Genomic DNA, 22,157 nt, shown 5'->3' with positions numbered 1-22,157 from the left:
AGGAACTTTGCGTAGGATTGTAGTATAGGATGGATTTTCACTTTACTCTTTCAGTGCAAACCGAAGAACACTTTCTTCAGTAGGATTCGAATAGTCCTGTTTAGCATTGCTCTCAGGTGGCAACAGGAGCACATTTGCAAGGAATTAAGTCTTGCTGAACTCAGTGAGACTTATTTCTGAGTATGCCTTTAGGAACGGAGAGTTCTTATCTTATTGAGACTCCTTACTTTTTTAGAATATGCCCATGATATGCATACCAATTACAAACAATCTGGGAGGCATCAGCATTTTCAGCAAGAGCATTTTAAGTAAATAATTAAGCTGTAAAAGCCCATTTTTGTGAAATTAGTAGACCTTTGATACATTAATGGGGAGTTATCTTTCTCTCTGCCACATAGTTCTTGTGCTAATGCAATCCTTTCTTTTCCTTTAATGAAACCAGTTTTGGATGATGAGTGGAAAATTTTCTTGTGGGCTGTCTGAGTAATTTTATTCTACAATGGCATTTTATTATATTTTTAAGTTGTAAGAGAACTAAAGACTCGCACTAATTTTAATAAAGCGGTCAATTTAATTAAATGCTGATGGCCCCCCTATCAACACAACTCAATTTCTAATTAAACATTATTATTATGTCACTTGAGTAGATGTGCTGCTGCTTGAGTTAAAGACCTTTTTTGCATGGGGAGGGGGAGAGAATGCATAGATTTGTTTTACGTGGGGCGGGAAATTACTAGAGGTACCCTAGGCAAAAAGCACTACAGCGCATGATGTGTTCGTGTTTTGAAATCAGCTGTGGTGCACATTTCACTGCTTTCATGGAAGTTCAGAAGGCAGAAGCATCTGGCCCAACACAAGAGGCATTCATCCAGACCCAGAAGCTTTACCCTGTGCTCTCTTGTTATTGTCATCTAGCCAGTGCTTGGGGCTGGGGTTGTATGTACAGCCATCCTTCCACATGCACCATCCATCCCAGATCAGAGACCCTAAGATATATACACACACAGGCAAGTTCTTGGGAAATATGAGAGAGAGAGGCCTGGGGACTCATGTGGTCAGAAACCTCTGCAGGATAGGAAACTACAGTGAAAGAGGAGGAACCAGTCAAAACTGGCACTGGTGACTTTTCCAGCAGTAGCGCTTCTACTGGTGCAAACAGGTCTGTTAGTATAAAGGGAAGTTGTTTGTCCACGCAGATCCGGTGAAGCCTGCATCAGCCCCTTACAGGTCAAAGAGGGCTGCTGGAGAGGGTGGGAAAGCAGACAAGAAAGATCTACTCACACTTACAGGATCTAACCCAAAGTTCTTCAACAACTTCAGTTTGCATAAATCAAAGTATTTTCAAATGTGTGCATACAAAACAGAAAATAGATAAAAATGCCCTTTTTTGTATCAAAAATATTTCAAATATTTATTTTGTTGCACCTAAAAGTACAATATGTTAAAAAAATTCACAGATAGTTCTTGCATAAGATGGTTGTAGCCTAAATTTCCATAATTTGAGAGACTTACTAGTCCACCTGTAAACACATTGATCACATTCATGCACCACAATACACCAGCACTACCAAACTATCATTGTGAAATTATTTCTCTTCTTGGGTCCACATATAAATAACTTAAACTGAAAAATAATGTTTGGGAAATGAAGTCAAACAGAAGGAAGAGATCTATAATGGAGAGAAAGTGTAGGGAGAGGTCATATTTTGTTGGCTTTGGAGCAACACAGAAAAACTTGGATCTGGGGGGTTCAGGTGGGAGGTGGACGATGAGATATCAGACAGTTCAAGACCCCATCAGAGTATCTGTGATGTTTACATTTTTTCATTCCAAAATTTGCTTGTATTCTTTGTACTGAAATTTAATCATTATGACACCCATTCTGTTTTCCATTAATTCAGTATGGAGAGATCCTTGACTTTCACAGCTTGAGACTGTACAGTGTAAATCTTTTGATGACATCTTTAGAAGGGTTATCTCATCATTCCAGTTAATTGTCCCGTGTTAGGGCCAAACAAGATGTCCAGGTTTATGTTCCTAAAGTGAAAAGCTTGAAACCATTTCCCATATATTTTCTTTAAATTTTTTCCCTCCCCTCCAATATTTCTTTTTAATACACACATACAAGGGAGCTGCTTCATTTGCGCCGAACTCCATTTATTGACGCAAACATGTCTGACTGCTGCTGCTTTTAATGATGCTTTAGTGATGTGATGAAAAGTTGTCATGTACTGTCTTTTAAAAAAAATAGTATTTCTACAATAATTGTTGTCATTTTAATTGCAGTATGGCGATTCAAGTTGACAAGTTCAGTTTTGAGAGCTACCCAGACTCGCCTGGTGAAAGAGCTCAATTTACAAATCTGAAGCAGCTGGAAGAAGAGAGACAGCAGGCAAAAGGTCTGGAGATCAACAGCAAGTTAGACATTCTCTGGAAAATTATATCCTTTCCGAATCATTCCCCCCCACTCCTCTCTTGTAGCTGGCCTGTGACCTTTCATTCAAATTATTTCTAAGAAGAGGTCTGAAAGAGGAAATGGTTTGAAATGGGGCACTTAACATAATTATAAAATTCTTAAACTTAATCGCACTCTAATTTATTTAGGTCTTCCAGTAGGTTCTTAATACGGCCGTACTATTTTCTGATTCCAGGTCCATCCGTTTTGCTATTTCTGTGCACGTAGAAAACCGTGCTATTTTTGCACACTGCAGCAGTTCTGAGGCAGGATGATATAGCGAGATGAGGGAAGGCTGAAGTCTCTGGGACGATTTTGGGCTGTTCCAACAGAAGTATAGTGTCCAGTTCATGCAAATTGATGGTGTTGCTCTACTCTGCTCTGGTTAGACCTCACCTAGAGTATTGTGTTCAGTTTTGGGCACCACAATTTAAGAAGGCTATAGACAAGCTGGAATGTGTCCAGAGGAGGGCAATGAAGATGGTGAGGGGTCTGGAGACCAAGTCCTATGAGGAAAGTTTGAAGGAGCTCGGTATGTTTATCCTGGAGAGGAGACAACTGAGAAGTGCTATAATAACCATCTTGAAGTACCTGAAGGGCTGTCATATAGAGGATGGCACAGAGTTGTTTTCTGCTGCCTCAGAAGCTTGGACCAGAACCAACGGGTTGAAAGTAAATCAAAACAATTTTCGGCTAAACAGTAGGAAGAACTTCCTGACAATTAGAGTGGTCCTTCAGTGGAACAGGCTTCCTGGAGAGGTGGTGGGCTCTCCTTCTTTGGAGGTTTTTAAACAGAGGCTAGAGGGCCATCTGACAGCAATGCTGATTCTGTGAACCTGGGCAGATCATGAGAGGGAGGGCAGGAAGGGTTACATCAGTGCTTAGTTCTTGTGACCCCTTCTTACATGCCATGGGTAATACTGATCACCAGTTTGGAGTCAAGTAGCAATTTTCCTCATGCCAGTTTGGACTGGGATTCTGGAGGTGTTTTGCCATCTTCTGGGCATGGAGCAGGGGACACTGTTTGTGTGTGTGGGAGGGGAGGTAGTTGTGAATTTCCTGCGTTGTGCAGGAAATTGGACTCGATGACCCAAGAGGTCCCTTCCAGCTCTATGATTCTGTGATTCTAAGGGGGTTCATGATAAGAGGTTTATAAAATTATGCGTAGGGTAGAGACAGTGGACAGAGAGCACTTTTTCTCCTTCTCCCAAAAGACTAGAACGCAAGGGTACCCAGTGAAATTGATGGGCAGTAGATTCAGGACAGACAAAAGGAAATACTTCTTTATGCAACGAGTTATCATATGGAATTCACTTTTAATTTTTACCAGTCAAAAGATTTCTATGAGCTACTTTTCAGAAGAGCAAATTATCTGGCTGTTTAAGCTGCTGATGCCAAGGTCCAAAGAGAGATTGCAATGCTTCTCCATGTAAATGAAGGTCTATAAACAGTTTCTCTTGCCATTGATCTAGTCCATTGTGGTGTGCAGGTCTGTTGGTAATGCGGCACTCCCCAGCTGCGGCAACTGCCGCTTGGCTGGAGAGGTGGGTGGGTTTGGCTCCCTGGAAGAGGCGGAGGCTGATAGGGCTTTCCCAGACATCTGGGTATTATGGGATCCTGTGGCGTACCACTTAGGGCCTTGCCTGGGGGGGACACTGCCATGCTGCTTGGTGACCATTTGACCCCAACCACCAAGGAGAAGATCCTGAGGGGGGAATATGTCAATGTCTTTATCCTTTTCTTCAGGGAGCTGGAAAAGAAGTATAAAGAGGACTTGGAGGAGCATGATAAGGGGCGCCTTAAGCGCCATAGGGTCTACCGGACCTGGGCTAACTGGCTGCCCGGTTTTCTGATATATGTGGAAGTAATTGCCTGGGCACAGCCATGGAGGGCGGCATCGCTGATCCAGTATATGGACATTATTTACAGGGAATATTCAGATTCCAGCGGTGCCACTTGGATGCAACATGATGAGGCATTTAGAATGCGGGCTGCCCTTAACCCCTTGATGTCCTGGGACCAAGTGAACCAGTAGCTGTGGCTGCAGGTCATGTCCCCAACTCGGCCAAATGCAGCTGATCACTCAGATAGTGGTCATCTGGTGCACCGCCCTGCTACAAGCACGAGCAGCCATGGGGGGCAAAGGCCCTTCATGGATAATGGCCCCCGCATGCTGGGATTTCACTTCCCAGGGGGTGTGCAGCAGGAAGGCTTGTAAGTTTGGGCATGAATGCCCCGTGTACAAAGGTCCCCACCCATTCACCGCCTGCAAGAGGCAGAAGGCGCTTAGTGAACGGGGAGGGGCCCCAGTCTACAAACAGGCTGCTGGACGGGCCACAGCCCAGTAAACGTAAGGGTCCTTGAGGCCAGGTTTCAGCACTATCCCAGGGAAGGGTTCCATTCCCGTTCTAGTGACCATAAGTAGCAAGACAATATTAAGTCTATCTCAGGTCCTCCTGGGAATTGAGCTGGGCACAGGGCCTAGTGGTTGCAAATTTGGCACCCCTTCCTTTCCATACCAGGGCAGCATCCATGGAGCGGCCAACAGGGCATGCAATTCAAGGGGGGCAGTGTTGCCTCTCTGCCTTTCGAGGGTGCATTGGCCCTCAGAATCAAGTGAGCTTTTACTAACACTAACATCTTCTAGGGGGTGGTCGGTGAGAGGGGTCCAGTATCCTCTGTGGCCACAGAATGGTTTTATGGCAGCACAACAAGCCAAGTAGTTGCAGTTTGGGTCCCGGCTCGGCTCGAGCCTGCAGGGCCACTGTCGTGTGATGACCTGGGCCATTAAGGGTAAGACCTTTCCTCGCAGGTGCGGGCGGACTTGCAGGAGAGAGGCAAGTGTGTGCCTGACGTCCTGATGATCTGGCGTGCAATACTTCCGTGCCGGTTGGGTGGGAAGTGTTGAACCCTGCAGCAATAGAGAAGTCTAGGCGGAAGGCCAACAGAGACTTCTTCAGAAGCCTTAATGAGTGGGTTGAATTTAGCTGCCCCACCCACAAATCGGGGCCGAATTTGCACACCTCTACTGAGGGGATGGAGTGTACCTGTCAGCAAAGTGGAACAGGATATTCATGGAAGGCTGGCAGCAAGGGCTCAGGGTGGCCTTAAGCCACTGTGGAGCGCAAAGGCCTAAGCAGAAGCTTGGCCTTTGCGGTGATAGGTTAGATGTAGTGGGAAAAGCAGCGGGACGGCGAGCACCCATGGCATATTCCCATTGGTGGGAAATTGGGGTTTGTCAGGAGCAGCTGGCTGCTTCACAGCCCAGTGGCTAGGACAGACGCCCATGTGGAGAAACCCTTGGACAAGCGAGTCCTCCCCCAGTTTTACGGCGGGTGGAGCTTTAAAGGGATCAACCACATCACCTGGCCAAGCTGTGGCACAGTCATATGATGGATGGCTTACACTCGGGGCAGAGAGTGGGTCGCCCAGACTGGTCAGGGTGGAGGTCCAAGAATGACCCCGGGGCCTGACCTGTACTGCTAGTTAGGCCATTGCTGTGGTTGCAAGTTATCTTGTCATTATTTAATTAACAGCCATTTATATCCCAACTCTCGTGTCTGCCTCTTCATTCCAACTGGGGGGGGGGCAAACGGGTATGTTTTGCTATGGAGGCTCTTCTTCTCCCTTCAGGTCTGGCTTGTAGGGAGCTGGGTGCAAGGGTGCTCCTTGAGCACAGGGATAATTGGCAATAATTTTAAGGAACAAGATACTCAGTTTTAATTCAGACAGCGTTATGTAGTATATTTTAATGTATTGAGGGAGTTTACATTAAGAAACCAGTTTTTTAGGGGGGAGGTGTGTGATTTTTTAAAGTTGTTCTTCGGCATGTGCTGGTGACATCTGCTGTTGTCTGCACAGCAGAGTCGTGTCGCCTCAATTCATTATTTGAACAGATGGCACACAATTTTTAGATTGGCTAATATTTTTCAGCCTGTGCTTTTTTATTAATATTTTCTAAATATTTAGTGGGTTATTCAAAATAAGAGCTATTTTTTAAAGCACTTTTGGCAGCTTGAGTCGCATTCCTGGCAAGCAGGATGGTTCTTCGGCAGCTAGAAATGGGAAATTCCTGGACTTGGTTATTACAAAGTATTATATCTGTTTGCCCAGACTACTAGACTATTGACACTGGGCATTAAGTTACAAAGACACTTCAAAAATGCTATAAGACAAAAAAAATTATAGACATGAGAATTAAGAGCCAAGAAGGGCATGTTGGACAAGGCAGATCCCCTGGGGCCTAAACTAGTCCTAAGTCTTTAAAAAACAGAACATCCAGGGAAATACCAAAACTTCAACCACTCTTGGATTCACCTATCCCTTCCACCTTTGAAGGCACAAAAGAAAGAGGCTTCAATTGAACATCCTGTTGTAAATTGCTCAGCAGCACAAAATTCTAGAGGCATGCCAGTTGTAGGGAATATGAACCCTGAGTGGATGGAAGGAGAAATTGAGGCTAACCTCCTTGCTTCTTACACATCTCTGCCTAATCAAGACCAGGAATCTATACTGGGTCGCTTAAAAGCTTTGATATGCACTTTGAAAGAACTAAGATGGCCTCTAAAGGGACCCCCTAATCCACCAGGACCCTCTGGAAAAGCAGCTGAGCTGCCAGCCATTGTCCACTGGAGCCTGTTATAACTATCTGGAAAGGAACCTTTCATACTAACTTGGTCATCCCACCAGATGATCCCGCTCTTTGCAAGATCTCAGAAGATTCGATGATGGTGGAAGAAACTAATGCATGACAGGTAACGCAGCACAAGTCCGGAGGGGGAAACCATCTCAAGATTATCTCCTGGAACATCGCTGACTGGACTTGCATAAGAAGTCTGGGGTGCTCCCTCTTACAGAAGAGATATGATATCCTTCTCTTGCAGGAGACCTGGACTGCTGGTGAAGTTTTAATTGATGGATATCATTCCTTCACAAATGCGGCAACCCCTGGGAATGGACCAGGCAGGCTAAAAGGGGGTCTGGGAATTTAAATTGCCACCTCATTAAGGACAAAATGTGTACAATTAAACCTGCTAAAGGAATATGCCATGGCAGTTTGTTTGCATTTTGGCAAAGAAAGACTCCTTGTAATTAATGTGTACTTGCCCCCCCCCCAACAGAGAAAACAAGAAATTAGGAAATCCTGGAATGAATTGGACTCATATATAGAAGACCTCATGATTGACAATCTGACATGGTTCTGCTGGGAGGAGATTTAAATGCAAGGATAGGAGCAAATGATAAGGTTGCCTTTGACGGATCTGAACCTACATCCTTAGAAAATGATGAAAACAGGGATTTTCTTCACATCTCTCGACTCTCTAAGGACAATAAAGTCAATGCTGCCGGTCACCATCTGATCTAAATGGTAAAAAGGGATGAATTCTTCATTCTAAATGGTTCCACACCCAGGGACCATCCTGGCGAATTCACGCACTTCACAGACTCCAGATGCAGCACTCTCGATTATTTTATAGCGAGTTCCAATCTTCTACTCAAAGTTCGGAACCCCCAGGTTCTTCCAGAACTGGAAAGCAATCATCTTCCTCTCCTGCTTGACTTGGCCCCTCTCGTTCCCCAATCTCATTACAACATTGACCTGGGACCATGTCTGGAACCAGTACAACATATGGGATGCCATGCTAAATGGTCAGAAAAATTAGCCAGTAAAGTTAAGGAATGCTTAGAGGGTGACAAGGTTCGCCAGTGGAGGCTAGCAATTATGTGCTCAAAGGAACAGAACCCCCTATTACTTCTTGATCATTTATTACAATTACTGAAACCAATTTTGACTCGGGATGCCTATATTCAAAAACAGATATGCAAGAATTTCACGAAGAGGTGTTGGACAAAGATTGTATAACAGCACAATGGGAACTAAATGAGGCATACCACACATACAAGAAGTCAACGGGACCAATGGCCACGGACGCCACAAACCACTTACTGACCCTCAAGAAGTCTTATAAGAACATCATAGTGAAGAAGCAAGAAGACCTGAAGAAAGTGCACAAGGAAATAATATTTTCATCTAAAGAGAAGATTGCCAAGGAATTTGGGAGACTGATCTTGTCACACTCAAACAATAGTGACTCTCCTATCAAGTCTCATATTACAGCAGAGAAATGGGAAAAATTCTTTCGAAAACATTACTCCGCAAGCCTTCCACTTCTGCCAACCCAGAAACAAGATGAGTTACCCTCCTGGCCACCTGTGTCAGTACAGGAGATTGAGTCACTAATACGAAAACTTAAGAAGGGCAAGGCACCAGGTCAGACTTTATACCACCTGAACTATTGCTGGAGAACATGGACTGGTGGAGCCCCCCTCCTGGCTGCTCCCTTCACACATGTTGACTCAACTGGAGACATTCCTGAGTCGTGGAGAAATGCCGTGATAAATCTCCTTCTTCAAAGCAGGGAGGAGAAATGACCCGAAGAATTACCGACCAACCAGCCTACTGAGTATCTTATGGAAGCAGTATGCAAGCCATCTCCTTGAGAGGCTTAGGGACTGGCTGGACTGTGAGAAGCTTCTAGTAGATGAACAGGCAGGATTCAGGGAAGGGCGCTCCACTATAGGACATGTTATGATCTTAACTCACTTAATATGTATCTAACAGTAGGGTACCCTTATATGCAGCCTTTGTAGACTTAAAATCTGCATTCGACTCCATCTCAAGGGCAAGACTCTGGGACAAATTGAGTAGTACATCCATTGGCAAGAGGCTCCTTTTCCTGATAAAAGCCCTATACACTGATACAACCACCAGGATTAGATGCAGTAAGAATGGGCATTTAACAAATGCCATCCCAGTAGAGAAAAGAGTCAAGCAGGGCTGTGTTCTGGCTCCCTACCTCTTCGCCCCTTTATATAAATGCCTTGATCAGCAATCCTAAGACAGTTGATACCCATCCCTCCGTCTTAGCTAACCGTCCTATAGTTGCGCTGCTCTATGCCGATGACATGGTTCTGTTTTCCAGGACAACAGCTGGTCTTAAAAGAGCACTAAAACAATTGGGGCACTACTGTGATTCAAATTTCCTGGAGATAAATTATCAAAAAAACAAGATTGTGGTCTTCAGCAAGAGGCCCAAAATAGGGCCCTGGTCCATTAAGGGACATAGACTAGAGCAAGTACTAAATTACAAATATCTTGGGGTTATGCTCCAATGTACAGGGATGAAAAAGAACAATCATGATTACATTGCTAATAAAGGACGTAAATCAACACTTAGTATAGTCAAATTCATCATAACTAAAGGGGGACGTTTCATCTCTGCTGGCCTCAAATTATATTCATCTAAAATGATCCCACAAGTAATGAATAGTGTCACATTGGGCCCCCTTTCCTAGAGCTTTACTCCATTGGAAAAGATCCAAACAAATTTTTTAAGAGCTATATTCCCCTTCCTAACCAGTGTCACCCCAATGCCACCCTATGTCTAGAAACAGGTCTGATTAGACTAGAGGCCCGGGTAACTCTCACTGCCATAAATGTTTGGCTGGGGTTATGTCATAATTCCTCTGACGTTACCGCTCTAATTCTTAGAGAAAGCCAGTATTCATCTTGGCTTAAGGCAGTATACCACAAGATCTCCCTACTGGGGTTCTCATTTGAGTCGCTGCAGATAATGTCACCTGAAAAAGCTAAGACTGTAGTCAAACAAAGAATATATGACATAGAAAGGCAGAATGATATTGCAAGGGTTCCGAGCCATCTGGCCTCACAGAAAATAAAATATGTAGTAGCCCCAGAACCGTACTTATCACTTCTAGAGATTCCAGCACATTATAGGCCTATTCAATGGCCAGATATAACATCTTTCCATCAGCGGTAACAGAAGGCCGGTACAAGAAGGTGCCATTGATAGAGCGGCTCTGTCCTTGTGGGTCGGGGAATATAGAATCGATTGTACATGTATTATTACATTGTAGGTTCTATGAGGACAACAGAGTAAAGTTTATTCACCCCTTGTTAAAGTGGCTTCATGGGTTTGTGGACATGAAAATAAGCCAAAAATTACTTTTTGACCCTAATCCTCAGTATATATTGAATTCCGCCAAATTTCTAGCTATAGCCCACAAAATTCGCACAGATAAAGCCTAATGCAGTTGGGAGGTTGTGGATTCAAGAGAACGAGTAGTTCCTGCATTTTGACTGTAATTGTCCTAGAGAAGGTGGGGAATTTTAACGTAAACACTGTAGCTAGGACTTACTGCATTTTTATAGTCTTGATTTTAGTGTATTTTTGTTTATTTATACTGTTACTCTGGATTTAATACAGAGACTTGTGCTGGTTATATACCTAATAAAGTGGGGATGGGGGATTTGCTGAAATAATTTAGAACAAGTTTGTCCATGTCAGTGCCTTCCATTCAGATCTGACAGATAAAGATTCTTGCAACTTGGACATGCACGTGATTATTCATTATAATGCCTCTCTCTTCCCTTCCACCTCCTTGTAGCAGGGATCCAAGTTTTGTATGTTTATTTACTATCTCAGGGGCTAACTATTATGTAGGTTTGTATAGACAGATAAATAAAGGGTACTTTTGGAAGTGGGACAGTTGACTGTGCGGAAGCAGCTATGAGAAGAATACAGCACGTACTGGGGAGGAGCTGTGAGTCAGTGACAGAGCATCTGCTTGGCATGCAGAAAGTCCCAGGTTCAATCCCTGAAGTCTTCAGTTACAGATCAGGTAGGAGATGATGTGATAGACCTCCACCTGAGACCTTGAAGAACCACTGCCAGTCCTAGTTGACAGGGCTGACTTCGATGGACCAATGGTCTGATTCAGTATAAGGCAGCTTCATGTGTTCATGTGTACTTAAAATGACTGAATCCCCCACTTCTCCACTCCAGACTGATCGACCGTGGTGTGTTTTTCCCCAGAGGGGGTTTCAAGCACATGTTAGGAAATGTGTGTTTGGAACCCTCATGGGTGGAAAAAGGGAAGCATGTGATCTGGAGCTGAGTAGTTATGGGAAAGGGATTAAGCACCCCTTCCCCAGCTTCTTTGTGTTCTAAATTTGCCACCCTTATACTGAGTCAGGCTTTTCATCCATCCGGCTCAGGATTGTCTACTCTGACAGGCCATAGCTCTTCGGTGTTTCAAACAGAGATAGTTCTCAGCGTCTTCTCTCTGAAATCCATTTGACTGGAGAAACCTGAGACTGAACAGTTGACATTCTGCATTCAAGGCTTAGTGCTCTACCGTTGTGGTATGTGTGATGCCGAGCTAAGGTCATGTTGGCAACAGGTCAATTTGATAGTTTCATATTGTGCGTGTTATCTGCCGTCAAGTCGCCTCCGACGTATGGTGACCCTGTGAACGAAAGACCTCCAAAACATCCTATCTTTAACAGACCTGCTCAGATCCTCTCACTGTAGGGTTTTCAAGGTAAGAGATTAGCAGAAATGGTTTACCATTGCCTTCTTCTGTGCAGTGTTAGCTGAAGTGACACTGCCGTTGTCTGTGAAAGATCCTCCGCCAGTGTCACCTTCCTCTATGGCTGCTGCCCAGTAGCTAACCTTCAAGAATTCCTCCGCTCCGATCACCATTGCAACATTCAATTCTCTTCTGCTGATGTGACCATTGGTTCCTGAAGACAGTGGATGCATCTTCATCTGGTGTCTCAGCTTTGACCATTCCGCCTTGAGTGACTCTTCCAAGAGTTTAGACTCTTGACCAAGCCTGTGCTCCTGACGGTGTAGCTCTCAGCTTCATTGACACACTCGAACCCCCTTACCACGTCAAGGTGTGTATCCAAGAGGGGAGTTTTATATTATATACCATATATTCCCATCTCTTCCTTCACGGAGCTCAAAACTGTTTACGTACTGTTCTTAGGAGGTCTCCCATCCAGGCTGGGATAAGGCCAAGACTTGCCTAAACTCAGCATTGTTGCTCTACCATATAGCTTTAGAACACATAACTGAGAGCCTATTATTATTTAACTTTATATTGACAGGTAACAGGCTGGCATTAAATACCAATCCATATACAATAGCTAGTACAAATATTGTGACTATGAAAATGAATGGTGGCAGCTGTCGCTTGCAGCCAAGGAAGAAAGGACCTCCCGAACATCGTTTGGTATCCATTTCAATTAACATTGTTTTGAGTCCAGACTCTAGTAACATTATGCTTTCTACCAGGCAAGCAGGATAATATTCCTAGTCTCTATCCAAAGAACCATGAAACAAAGTTCATGAGCCAAATAGGATTAAACATTTTTTTTCCTTCTCAGACAGCAGATCTCAGACCACCTGGCAAAATATTTTTGAAACTTGAACATTGAGAAGCATTGCATTGTAAATTCAAATTAAAAAAAAGTTAGACATGAGTCTAAATAGGTCATGGACTCTCAGCCCGTTCCTCAAATGCTGTGGGTGAATCATGTTGGAACTTTAGGGGAGAAGGTCTGGAGATGGGCAAATTTTTATTATTTTGCAGTGGGTTTTTTCGGCATTTGTCTTGGCCCTCTCCTTATAAAGCAGCAGCCCTGACCTGGATGGTCCAGGCTAACCTAATCTTATCAGATCTCAGAAGCTAAGCAAGGTTGGCCCTGGTAAGTACTTGGATGGCAGATCACCTAAGAAGTCCAGGGTTGCTTTGCAGAAGCAAGCAATGGCAGACTGCCTCTGTCTCTTGCCTGTGGGGTCATTCTAAGCCAGTTGCAACTTAACAGCACTTTACATACGTAAAACAGCATTGTGCTTTCTTTACTCTTAACTGGTCACACTGAAGCTTTCATGAAAATTTCTCAGCTTTTCTTCTGCCACAGTTACTGTGGCTGCTTCACCAAACAGGCTCACTCTTTTACTTTAAAAGTGCAACTATTCGAACCCCCTCCTGGTATGAGCTATATTTCTTTTTAAGGATAAACTGCTAGCTATGCAGTGAAACTTACAAGACTTTTAAGGATTAACTGCTAGCTATGCAGTGAAACTTACTAGCATCTCTACTGTTAGTCTGAGGAAGATCTTTTACTGTAGAGATGAAAATAGCAAACAGTTATTTCATAGCAGAGAAGAACAGGGAAGAGATAAATGATTAAACATATTTGTTAAAAGGAGTGGTGGATGAGAGAATGGGACATGAAGGCTAATGGGATTTTACATCATGACCAAACACAACAAAACAAGAGTCCCAGACTAGCTTAGATGAACAGTGCTGCGTTAATTCATATCTGAAAAGTCTCAACGAGATTTTATTAGACGTTCAAGAAAGTAGGGGGGGGGCAAATTGGGGTGATGGCTGGAAAAACATGGGAATGCAATAGGTTGAGACTAATATTTCCTGGCTCCTCCCTGTGGGATTGCTGTCAATCCTGGAGAGCTAAGATGTAGTTGTGTGGCAGCATCCCCCCTAACAAATGCATTTAGTGGGATGAAAATGCCATGGTAATCAGTATTCCAAAAAGTTCAAAATGCAAATGAGAGGGAAAGTATATTCATTAATCATTTTAAGCAGTTTTCCATTAGTGTAATTTCTATTTATGAAAATGTGCTAATTTATTTATGCTGAAGTAGCAATGGGATGCATTCATTCACCTGTATTTATTCACATAGGAAGTGACAAGTAGGACAGAGAGAAACATCTTCATAGTTTGATGCCCGAGGTGAAGCTGCAAAGCAAAGAGAAAGCAATTAAGGGCTGTGAAGTTCAGCGTAGTTAAAAAAAGATCCTAAGTAGATGGTTATTTGAGTTATCTGGCAACTGCGAGTAACTTTGCAGATATAGTATGTTGGATGCATATTCCCACTTCTCCACAATGCTTGTTATCCTAAAGATACGCTATCAGATTTCTCCATTTCCCTTAAAGATCAGCATTAAATAAACACAGTGCAGGGTATCTGCATGCTCATTACTTCCAATAGCCCATCTTGAGAATATACACCCAACCGAGACATCTGGAGAAGGGACTTTGCTGAACAGGGCTGTATGAACAATCAGCACAGGGAGCTGTATTTGTTTTTGTTTGTTCTTTGTGCTAACCATGATGTCTGCAGCAAGAAAGAAAAGGTTAAACGGCTTAAAGGAACAAAGAAGGGCCCCATTATTTGCATGCAGAATGACCCAGTTGCAATCCTTGGCATCTTCCATTTATAAAGAATCTCTGGAAGTAAGACTTGGAAAGAGCTTGAGAAAATTGCTGCTGGTCATAATGAACAGTATTGGGTTGAGTGGAACCAATGGCCGGATTCATCATAGGGCAGTTTCCTGTGTTCTTGCTGCTTGGGTCAGAAGACACCGATGTCATTGTTACGACCCCTTTCTTTTTCTTAGGTAGATGTGGTCTTTAAGCAGTTTATTTTTGCCCCTCTTGGTAGATAGCTGCCTTTTAGTAACGTGTCCAAGGGTCAGACTTTTCGTGGCCCTATGTGGCCTGGAATTCTTCTTAGAAGCTAAAATGACAAGACTAAAGCTATCGTACTTTGGTCACATCATGAGAAGACAAGATTCTCTGGAAAAGTCAATAATGCTGGCAAAAGTGGAAGGCAGCAGGAAAAGAGGAAGACCTAAAACGAGGTGGCTTGACTCAATAAAAGAGGCCACATCTTCCAGTTTGTAGGATCTGAGCAAGTCTGTTAATGATAGGACATGTTGGAGGTCTTTCCTTCATAGGGCCGCCATAGGTCAGAAATGACTTGACGCCACATGACACACATGTGGCCCTGAGGAAAGGAATGGGATATAGGAACGACAGATACTCTGGAATATAAAAAAACCACAGTAAACTTTTATTTTTATAAGAAGTGTATCGGTTTCATATTATTTCTAAAACTTGATGGTTTCAAAAGAGGACTTAACTTAAACCCAGTCACACAGATCTTCTCCTAGGCTTCACACACAGCTTGCCTGCTTTTGATATTAATTTCTCTCTCAGTTACAAGTAAGGCCTTTCCTCAGGCGCACACACAGTTTGCCTGCTTCTCTCTGACTGGCTGTTGTTTCACAAACACACAGTTCAGGCTACCCACACTCTCAGTCATCAGCCAATCACATCACTCACTCATCCCTCTCTTTCACCCCCACTCTTCATCTATACCACACCAAGCATTTAAAGACACATGCACACATTTACTTAAAATCGCTACAGTCATGTTCAGAAGAGACACCTCAACCAGAGAAGTAGGGTGTCTGCCCCCATTTAGTCTTTATGCTGGCTGAATTCTTCGTTAACGTCTAAAGTATAATTTCAAGACTTAAAAATTGCAGGCAGGCATGTTTTCTTTTTACAAGCGATATTTCTCTCCAATGTTCCTTAACTTATCATTCACCCCTCTTTGAAGCGTGAAGGGGAAGCAAGCGTAGAAGGAGTTCTCAATCAACTAGTCCTGGAGCACCTGCAATTGGCGCCTCTCCAGTGGGGTGAGTAAGACTGGAAAGACTGATGATTCTGTAACATTTGCCTTCTGATACCGTATTTCTTACGAAACTGAACTCTGCAAAATCACTTGAAAAATGTTCAGCAATGCACATTGCTGCTCACAGCTATCGTTTCTTTCAGTCATTTGTTGGAAATTGCTGAAGTACAGTGGCATAGTATGAGACCTTTCCCTTGCTATATGGAGTTTGCTTGGTTGTGGAAAATCATTTAGGGCAGACTTTTATTTTCTGAAAACCGATTATTAGTGCTGGGTTGTAGCTTTGCCGTCTAGTACCTGCTGCAGTGGAGCAGAGATTAGGTCTTCCTGTCCCCCCTTCCCAAACACATGCTACTAATTATTTTTTACAAGGCATAACTATTATGCGTTCTGGTGTGCGTGGTTGAGTAAATTATCCAACACAATACATACTGATCAACGAGAAAAAAAATGTTCTCAGTTACATTTAGTAATCTACAGGGCTTTTTATATTCTCTCTACGCCTACAGTCAACACAGGAAATGCTCCCTTAGTAAATTGAAAGTGGGTACGTTTTCATAACTGTGTAGGAAGGGCTGTATAAGCCTCATGAGAATCGTGCTACCTGTTATGTGCCAGGCCCCATGTAACAAGTTCTCGGAGTGTTTGCATGCCAGAGGCTATGAATTTGAGCAAAGGGGCAAATGAAAGGGGCTGCCCAATTCTTTCCCACCTGTCTTTCCCCCCACAGGTGGAAAGAACTAGTTTGGGGAAGGCAATTGTTAATGGGAAAATGTCTGGAGGAGAAGGGTTTGCAGTAGCCACTCCCGCCCACCATTCTTCCTTCACTGGCAGCTTCCAGTGACTATTTCTCAGCAAGGCAATGCTATGAGACTGTTAGGCACATCTGTCATGTGTAACATCGGCCTCAGCCTGTGGTTTGGTTGCAGCGTGGCTTTTGCATAAAACATGTTAATAGTTCTTAGTACTACCCCAACTTTGATATTTGGAGGTTCTTTGTGATGCTGCCTTTCACTTTGGTTTTTGATATTCTGGGATTTGTTTCCAATCCTGGGAGCTACAGTTGAGTAGGCTGTTTCCTCTCCTTCAGATATATAAGCCAGATGGAGTTTATTTTTTATTTATTTTATTTATGTTCCATCTTTCTCACTGAGAATCAAGGTGGATTACATAGTGTAAGTCAATATGATCACCAGCTCTAATGTTCAATAAACAATACAATAGGGTATGCATTTGAAAAGAATCATCAACACAGATACAGAAACACAGAAATATAAATTTGAATAATTTGATTTTGGGGCCACATTTCCCTCTTAAAGGTAGCATTCATGGTTGGGCAGCAGGTGGTTGTTTGGGATTCTGTTGCTTCCTTTACAGTTATTCTTTACAAGAAAAAAAGGCTGATTTAAATTTTAGAAAAAGTATTTGTTTATTTAGATACTGCTCAAATGAAAGTGAATGCTACTGACTGCCTATAACAATAAAACATACTGCTTTAAAATGATGATGTAAGGACTTGTTACTGTTTGTAGTCTTAAAAGGTGTTGGTTGGAATCGACATGAGGAAGTTCTTCCTTTTTTCCAGTGTTCCATTCTGTGTTAGTATAGAACTTCTCTTTATAATTCCTCTGGCCCAGCACACAAAAAATAACTTTCAGCCAGAAGCAACGGCCGCTGGTGGTTGCTGGTAAAACCATTGATTGCCATGAGATGGGTGATGAAAGTCCATATTTTTGGATAATCTGTGTTGCTCCTTTAGGATGGTATTTTCCTTGCCCTGAAGGAAACAGAAAGATGAAGATTTTATAAATAATTTTGTAGTAGCTTTTGGTGGTATATGCTTGTTAAAGGAAATACAAAGTGACTAGACTAAAACTGAGAAGGTACATTTTTAAAAAGGTAAAAGCCTTAAAAATAGGAAACATGCCACAGGATCATATGAGAGTTTTTAATTTATTGTTAACAATAGATTTTTCTGTTCAAGTCTTTTGTTTTTAAAATAGATGTCTATTAAAAATGTGCAATAAATCATGACTAACCTAATTGAACATCTCAAAGTACAATGCACTTTCTGTAATTTATAAGTTTCTGTTTATCACCAGGCACCAACCCAAATGTAGAAATAGATTTGTGTTTAACGTGCATAGACAATGTTGACATATTTACAAAAATGAAAAGGCAAGTTTTATGTTTGAAAATGTTTTCTGTGAAGCACATTAGTGCAAATTTTAGAGATGGATTTGTGTGTAATTTTTCCTGAGTCCTCCGTTCATCTGACATTTAAAAAATCATGCAAAGGGAGACATTCGTTGGGAGATCAGGATTGGGCCTCTGGCATTAACATGTAAAAAACATACATACAGTAAGTTAGACATTACATTGATGTATGGTTTTGTCTCACCTGATGGATGATCAGAGACATAACGGAAGAGTCAGCCTCGCTTTTGGTATCCAGCCTTTGTTTTATGACATCCATCAGAATTTGGGGGCGGCTGAGACAGCTAAATATAGTTGATGGTTTGAACTTGGACACACATGCAGAATGCTGAGAGCTTTTAGCTGGAATTAGCTAAAAATCCCGCTGCAGCCTTGAGATGGTGGCAGCTATTGGGTTGCCAACTTCCAGGGGGTGGATGGGAATTTCCCAGAATTACAACTGATCTCCAGGGCACAGAAGTCAGTTCTCCTGGAGTAAATGACGGCTTTGAAGGATGGACTCTGTGGCATTATATTCTGTGAGGTCCCACTCCTCCCCAAACCCTGCCCTCTCCAGGCTCCACCCCCCCCCCCCATCAAATCTCCAGCAATTTCCCAAGCTGGACCAAGCAATCCTACATGGGAATGTGATACAGATTTAGCAGTTGTCTCTGTTTGTTTCCCCATGTGTCACTTGTATATTGCCGAGTAAAGAAATCGCCAAGAAGCCTCAAGATCTTTTTCATCTACAGGAACTCCGTAGCTCTGTTCTTTACCATCTCAACTGTGGAGCATGTAACAATATAAACTAATTGTTTGTCTTCAGAGATTAGATGTAAGTTTTAGAAATTCTTTATTACTAAAAATAAAAGCAAAGCATATACTGGAGTTCTAAAATTAAGCTACTTATTCTTTGAATTCTGAGATAATCATTGACCTCAGAAGAAATTTCAAGGAAAACCTTGCGGGGGAAAAACCCGTCCCTCTTTCTATCTAGGCCTGGTAATTAAAGTAACTTGCTGATCTTTCTGCCCGACATACCCATGAGGGTAGTCTTGGGTCATATCTCAGAATCCATATTTGCATGTTTTAATAATTCAGCAAGTTGATCTTAATTAGTTAAAATGCGGGTAGCGCTTTGCAGATGCAGCAAATGGTCTACGTTTAAGTGATTGCTTAATGGCAACTCATGCTTAAAATTCAGTAAGCATTTAATTATAATAAAGTGCACAGTATGAAATCAAATAAAAACCTGAAGAACTAAAATATTGAGCTTCATTTGCTCTGTAAATCTTTACTTTAGAGCTTTTTAAGCAACTCACATTTGGAAAGGGTTTCTGGCAGCAGTGTGTGTGTGTGTGGGGGGGGTGCTGCAGGATTAGTGGCTTCAAATTACATTTGGGAACCATGTGGCAAAACGTAGGAACTTTTTGTGTGAGATTGCCAGAAAATGCAGATAAAAAAACACACATCCCTGAACCTCCAGCTCATAAAACAAATGCAAAAGGTGATGATATACAAGCAATGTTGGCTGCAGGATTTTGGGGGCCCTTGGGCAAGGCAACCTGGACTGAAGAAGGTGAGGCTACAGTTAATTCCTGCATGGGAGTTGATCAAAGGGAGAGGCCATCCCAACTGTCCCATCAACCAGTGAAGCTCATTGGAGGGTACCCAAGAAAGGGCCTTTTTCGTGGTACCCCCATGACTATGGAACAGCCCTGCCCCCCCCCCCCCAGGAAGGTATGCCTGTCCCTGTCAGTCTTTCGGAGGCAGGTGAAGGTGGTGTTATTTAGGACTCCAGAAGCTAAGCAGGGTTGGCCTTGGTTAGTAATTGAATGGGAGACCTCCAACGAAGACTGAGGTTGCAGAGGCAGGCAATAGCAAATCACCTCTGTTCGTCTGTAGCCATAAAACCCCCTCCAGGGGTCACCATAAGTCAGGCCGAGGCTTGAGAGTGTTCCATTGTTGGATCAATTGGTCCACTAGGATCAAGCCTTGTGTTCCAGCTGCTCAGAGGTCAGCTGGCCAGGTGACTGACTGGCTCATGTGGAGTCCAGTTGACCAGTTGTAGGACCCTTCTGCTGTATCCCTTCTACTGCTCGTCTCCTCAAGCTGCCATGGCTGTGGCTGAAGCAGTTTCTCTTCTCTGTTTGGGCTGTGGGCCTAGTTTGGGCTATATTGTACATCCTCATTCTTCTAGCCAAGCAACTTCCCTTGGTCAGCCAGTAAGAAGGAGGAATCCATGGGTAGATCAAGTGTTGTGCCACCTATGGTTTGGGACTATCAGGTGAGCTGCAAAGCCCTATTTGCTCAGTTGTCAGTCCAAACAGCACTTCCATTTCTTCTGCTTTTTTGAAGAGTTTACTGCTGGTGCACATGTGTAGACAGCTGGGGCACCTACAGCCTATTTTTGCAAGCACATTGAGAAGAGCAGCAAGATTGTGAGACAAGGTCATAAGGTTTCTTTTTAAAGCACAGTTTCAGAATCTTTCTCCTCCCAAAGCCCCTCCCTTACCTTCACATTCTTGCGCCAGCCTGACCCACTCCTCATGCAGCATACTTGCAACATGGAATTCCTTCTGCACAACCGGGGAGTTTTTCATTTTATCCAGTCTGAGGATTCTTGGACATCATTTGCTTTTATGACTGTTGCCCCTCCGGGTTGCCTGAATCTGCCAGGAAGTGATGGCTGACTGGGTCCTGCAGACAGTAAATGACCTCCTTGAGAAAGGGGTTGGTGACCCCCCGCCCTTGAAACAGGTGGTGGTTTGTCCACTCCTAAACAGTTCAGCTGTGGCCCCAGGAGATCTGAAAAACTATCATCCAGTTTCAAATGTATCATTCTTAATTGAGGTGCTGGAACAAGTGGTGGCTTGAGGGATTGCTGGATGAAGTATATTACTCATGTTGGTCTGCTGTAGAACAGGAGGATTTGAGTCCAGTGGCACCTAAGAGACCAACAAGATTTTCTAGGTATAAGCTTTTGAGAGTCAAAGCTCCCTTCTTCAGATATTTGAAGTGCTTTGGGAGCCTTGACTCTCCAAAGTTTACACCCTGAAAAATGTGTTGGTCTCTAAGGCGCCACTGGACTCAAATCCTGGTGTATATTTCAAGCTTGTTTTAGGACTGGTTATAAGATTGAAAAACCCCTTGGTCGCTCTGGTGGATGACCGCAGCTTTTGATGCCAAAAGTCACAGTATCTTTCTGGACCACCTTTCATGTTTAGACCTGGGATGGCACCTTTTGTGATGGTTTCATCCCTACCTGGAAGGTAGAAGGCAGTGCTGGAGGGCTGCTGCTTGGTCCCTTGGCTTCGGGGTTCCTGCAGTGTTCCATTTTGCCCTCCATGTGCTTTTTAACACCTCCACGAGGCATGCTTCGCATAGGGAGGCTGTGGGAACATTGAACTGGTGCCTGGAGCCGGTTTTGGAATGAATGAGGGCTAATAAACGGAAGCTTCATCCTGACAAGATAGAAGTGCTACTAGCAGGCAGAAGAACTGACCCAGCTGTTGAGGTGTCTCCTGTTCTAGATGGGCTTGCGCTTCCCCTAAAGGAGCAGTCTTGTAGATTGGGTTTCTTTTGCTAGGCCTCTTGTTGGCTAAGCCGCAGTAGGTGACAGTAGTAGCCACCTGATCTTCTGATAAACCATCTGCAGTCTTTCCTGGGTAAAAAAGATCTTGACAGTTCTCAGCAGACTAGGGGAATCGGGCAAGAACAGAGGTGGGAATGGGAGTGATTTTCTAAGGAAGTGCACTGAATTAGCATGTGAAAATTAGGAGAATTTTACAGTTTTTCCGTCAATTAGCAGTGCTTTGTGGTGCACTTTGAACCAGCTGACAATATTAGAACATGTTTCATTTAACTTTTTCAGTTCATGAAGGTCTGTTTTCTTGATTTTTCCCCCAGCTTTGGCATCTCGGCTTTGGGATGCTTTTGCAACAGTGCTCAGTAGGTGTAACGGGTCTGATATATAAGCAGTAATGTTGCAGCCAATGGGAGGCTGACTTGTGAAATTGAAGAAATAAAAATGCATCTGTGCATAGTTAGGTGTTCATGAAATTAACATGAAGAAATGAAGATGCAGTTTGTGAAAGGATGAGGAACAGTTTGGGATTTAAGCCACA

General features: G+C 43.2%; 1 protein-coding gene across 1 annotated transcript in view; it reads left to right on the top strand.

Annotated features, from left to right (window-relative positions):
* The window catches only part of TRAPPC9 (trafficking protein particle complex subunit 9), a 500,310-nt gene that overhangs the window by 202,197 nt on the left and 275,956 nt on the right, over nucleotides 1-22,157 (top strand). The window contains exons 21-22 of the mRNA XM_054984964.1: nucleotides 2,287-2,440; nucleotides 15,748-15,838. Coding sequence (XP_054840939.1) covers nucleotides 2,287-2,440; nucleotides 15,748-15,838 — 245 coding nt within the window. The remainder of the gene's footprint in view (nucleotides 1-2,286; nucleotides 2,441-15,747; nucleotides 15,839-22,157) is intronic.

The sequence above is a fragment of the Eublepharis macularius genome, chromosome 7 (assembly GCF_028583425.1).
Source record: "Eublepharis macularius isolate TG4126 chromosome 7, MPM_Emac_v1.0, whole genome shotgun sequence".
NCBI lineage: Eukaryota > Metazoa > Chordata > Lepidosauria > Squamata > Eublepharidae > Eublepharis > Eublepharis macularius.
Note: the sequence above shows the minus strand (reverse complement) of the source record. Positions and strands in the feature narration are given on the sequence as shown.